A 4,061-nucleotide genomic window follows, 5' to 3' on the forward strand; every position below is an offset into this window, starting at 1 on the left:
ATTTGGCACGTTACAATTTCATTGCATAAAGAATACGTATAAAGAAAAGAGAGACAGAGACAAAAAGGAAACTGAAACTTGAAAGGAACCAGCAATTAGTTGACAATCATTCTGCCATTACCTACCGTACATGCTTCTGAAACGCATCTGTTTCTGCCGAAAGTTCTTTCAAATAGGACCCATTCTCTATTGCCCCTTTGACCTCAACAAAGCATAATACAAGTATAAACCCCACACAAAATCTTAATCAACTTACCAAAACAGAACGTGATTTTCACCTTTTATATTACTTGTTTCCATTTCCAAGAGTCCTTCTTCGTTGAATATTCACAATCTTCACCACATGTTTTTCATGTCTTTTGTCACTTTTATTACCTAAAATTTAACCTTTATAAACCCAAAAATCCCACTAATTCATTGTTTTATCAAACTTAGAGGCATCTCAAGACAAACAGCAGGTAAATTCTAGTCACTTTTTGTCAAGTTTTGAAGCACTTTCAAGTCAAAAGTCAAGTGGGTTTTTTAGATTTAGGTTTCTTATGATTTTTTGATTTTTTTTTCAATATGATCCTGATTTTTCTTTTTGATGTTGGGTTTTCAGAATCAGAGATAGCTGGTTGACTCTTGGTTTTCATTTTACTTGTCAAAATTTGAAACTTCTGCAATCAAAAGTCAAAGTGAGTTCCAATTTTGGTTTGTTATATTTTCTTTAATCTTCTGAGCTTGTTGGATTCTAATTTTGCTTCCCTTTTTTTTTTGTTGCTGAAATGGTTTTTTTTTTTTTTTTGGGAATTTTGTAAGTGTACCCAAGGGTTAAGGTGAGGCAACAGAAAGAAGAAGATGATGAGTATGCTTATGAGTCTTTGCCATCATTGAAGGCTTTTGAATCCCTTTCCTTAAGTGACTTATCTTCCTCAGGTATACTTTTATCTGTTGAATCCCATCTGTCATTCTTATATTAGCTTTGTTTTTTGCTAATATAACTTGGTTTTGCAATCAATTTCTATTTTAACTTGTGTGTGTGTGTTTTGTTTTTGTGATTAACTATTTCTGGATTGCTCTTTATCATGCAAGATTAGGGGACTTAAAAAATTCTATTTTTATAAGGGATCTGGATCAGGATAAAACCTTCCTATAGCTTTAGCCCAAAATCAAACCTTATAGATAATATAATTTTTCGCTATTTAGACTTGTATGTCAGTGTAGTGATAACTAAGGTTAGAGTACCTCTAGTGGTAAAAAGATCCTAGTTTGCCGTAGAAGACTAATTGTTTGTCAATATTGGATGAAATGAGCTCAAATGGAGCAAAGTGGAGGCTCATCTATTGTATTTATTTAAGTGTAGTTGAATTGAATAGGCTTTGATTGTCCAGTTGATATGAATGTAGAAGATTTATTTTACGATTTAAATTTTCCTTGTAAATGGATAACGACATGGATTGGTTTGACTTGCTACTTATTTCTTAAAATGATGTAAAGATGGTTCTATACAATCCGTCAAACTAATTGTAGTTCACTTAGTTTTCTTTTGCTTATCCTCCTGCTTTCCTAAAGCATGATACATTTTAAATGTGGATTTTATTGTGATATCCTGATGCAAGCAAAGGAATAATGCACGGCATCATATTCTACTTAACCTCCTATAGATTTTCTACTTGTAAATAATCCTAGAAGTAGAGGCTTAGAGCATTTCCTGTTTTGTGTATGCTGGTCCTTGACCTCGTCTATTTTGAGCTGAATCCTAATGTGCTGCTTGATTAGATTTCCTTCCAGTACTCTACTGTGTTTGAGGATCCTATTCAAAAGCTTTTAACCTTTAGGCTTTCCACTAATGGTGCAGCTTTCTATGGTTGATCAACCAGGTTAGCTTTAGCGGATGCATATCCATCTTCTATCTCGTGACTATGAGACTATGTTTTTTTAAAGTCTCCAAATCCCTGTAGTTCTTTCTTACTTCTCAGGTTTTTGTTTTCTTGCATAGTGCTTGTTGAAGGCTTTGATTTGTTGGTTTTATTCACAGTACACCATTTTCAAAACCATGACGCACACAGTATAGATGGTTGGATTTAAGCAAACAACAGGAGTTTGCATATTAACTTCCAGCGATAACTTCGGCCATACTATTGTATTATTTAACTGATTCCATTCAACAAGTTATTGCCTTTCCATTTCCATCATTTTATCTGTTCTCAGCTTCAATAGTGTCTGACCAGTTCCTTGCCTTTTTTTCTTTTGCTTTTTTCTGATGGTATATAAAGATGATTCTCCAACATCAGTTGTGAGGATACCCAGAGCATGTATTTTAAGCCCAGATAGACAAGGGATTCCATCATCAACAGGTTACATACATCTTTTTTCAACTTTTGGTTACCTCCTATTTTAATAGTGGATTGGCATTCACTCTGTTGATTGGGCAGGGAGAACCAAGGACAATAACCAAAACAGTTCTTGTGGAAGCAAAACAAATGCAAGGGCCACTTCAGTCCCACGACCACGTGCAGTCTTATCAAGCCCGGGTAATCCATAATGAACTTTGTATTGTAGAGTTAACTCTTCATGGGGGTAACACAAACTTGAACTTCTAGATACTGAATGGTGTAGCACAACCGTATTTGTTCATGAACAAAGTGATGGAAGAAACCTGAAAATGCACTTGATGAACAATGATTTAACAGCCTAACATTTACATTTTACGTGATTATTTTGGCATTATCATGTACATCTTACATTCCTTGTCCTTATGGATCTGAACAGCTTTTTTCTGATACTTTACATTAAGCTTGTTATTTTGGGGCCAGTAAATGTGGGTATATAGAAGAGAAGGAAACCTTAATAGGTGTGTAGAATAGCTTCATCTTCATTGCAATTTGTGAGCTACTATGCACGAGTTCTGCTGATAATGATACTACGCCTTTTGGCTATCTCATCTCTCTACATTACTTAAATGGATTAAGGAGAGGAAATAAGGGGCAGGAAGTCCTGGTGATTCTACACTAACATGACAAAAGATACAGTTGTGTAGTTTGCCAGTGCATCAGATATATACTTCCGCTATTCAAATAAATAAACTTCATGCACATAATCAACATATAGGTACTGGTTTTCAGTGAGACATCAAGGGAAATTTTCTGAATTTGATTGAGCACGACGGATCTGAATTATTCTCGCATCAGAAATTGACTTACCAACTCGTCTGACAAATTTGCTTAGACGAGAAATAAGAATGTTGCTGGCACATTTTCAAAAGTTATTCTTGATTCTGCACTATTTTGTGAAATTTGTTCATGTGTTTCTATATGTTTAGCACGTCAACTGCGCTGTAGAATAACCATGAATTTATGATAGAATGAGACCATTGAATACAGAGCCTCTTGAAATTTTTGAATTGCCGTGCAGTTCACAAAGATAAACACACTAGATGGTGTATGTTTTGCTGAAAGTATTGGAATTCTGTTTGCAGATAATGATCAGATGATAAGAACTAGGGGCAAGACGAAAGCAGAACTAATTTTAGGCTTGAAAAGTCGCAATTCATGTCAAAACAGACATCACACCAGGTGCAAAACATTTCCAAAATCAATTCAAGCTGAAAATCCTACAAGTGGAAATAAGGGCTCAAAAGAAACAGCTGATGCAAAACTTGATCCCCGGGCAAGAGGAAGGCTAGTGAAAACTGATCAAAGTGAAAAGATACATCTTCATAAAGGAGATCAAGATTCTGTTTGTTCAAAGTAATGCACTGAGCAGTCCATATTGGCTGAGTTAGTCAACTTTTCAAATAGGATTGTTCTAGCCTGCATACTAATTGTGAAAGTTTCTGAATGCAATTGGTCGTGCTTGACCAAGTTATAACTGAACTAGAAACTTTTCAAAGAGCAACCTTAATGAGGTGATTTCTTTTTACGACAAGGCTCATCCTCTTTGCAGAAAACTCTGCATCTTCAGACTGTTGACGTGTTACACCATTATCTAGCTACAAGTGCTTAATTTCAGTTTGAAAGTGTCATTGACGAGTAAGCAATATTTTCCCTGTGAAAAGTTATGTTTTATCTGTTTTGACC

General features: G+C 35.1%; 1 protein-coding gene across 1 annotated transcript; it reads left to right on the top strand.

Annotated features, from left to right (window-relative positions):
* Positions 1 to 254: 254 nt before the first annotated feature.
* LOC107830184 (uncharacterized) lies at positions 255 to 4,061 on the top strand. The gene is made up of 6 exons (XM_016657662.2): positions 255 to 458; positions 602 to 677; positions 802 to 918; positions 2,259 to 2,339; positions 2,418 to 2,516; positions 3,461 to 4,061. Coding segments are annotated over exons 2-6 (573 nt in total). The 5' UTR covers positions 255 to 458; positions 602 to 676; the 3' UTR covers positions 3,736 to 4,061.

The sequence above is a fragment of the Nicotiana tabacum genome, chromosome 14, assembly GCF_000715075.1.
Source record: "Nicotiana tabacum cultivar K326 chromosome 14, ASM71507v2, whole genome shotgun sequence".
NCBI lineage: Eukaryota > Viridiplantae > Streptophyta > Magnoliopsida > Solanales > Solanaceae > Nicotiana > Nicotiana tabacum.

Excerpts from the sequence above, each read along its gene's own strand:
- LOC107830184 (XM_016657662.2), top strand. Across the intron at positions 919-2,258 it reads AAGTGACTTATCTTCCTCAG|ATGATTCTCCAACATCAGTT; the intron begins GTATACTTTTAT and ends TGGTATATAAAG. Across the intron at positions 2,517-3,460 it reads TGCAGTCTTATCAAGCCCGG|ATAATGATCAGATGATAAGA; the intron begins GTAATCCATAAT and ends TTCTGTTTGCAG.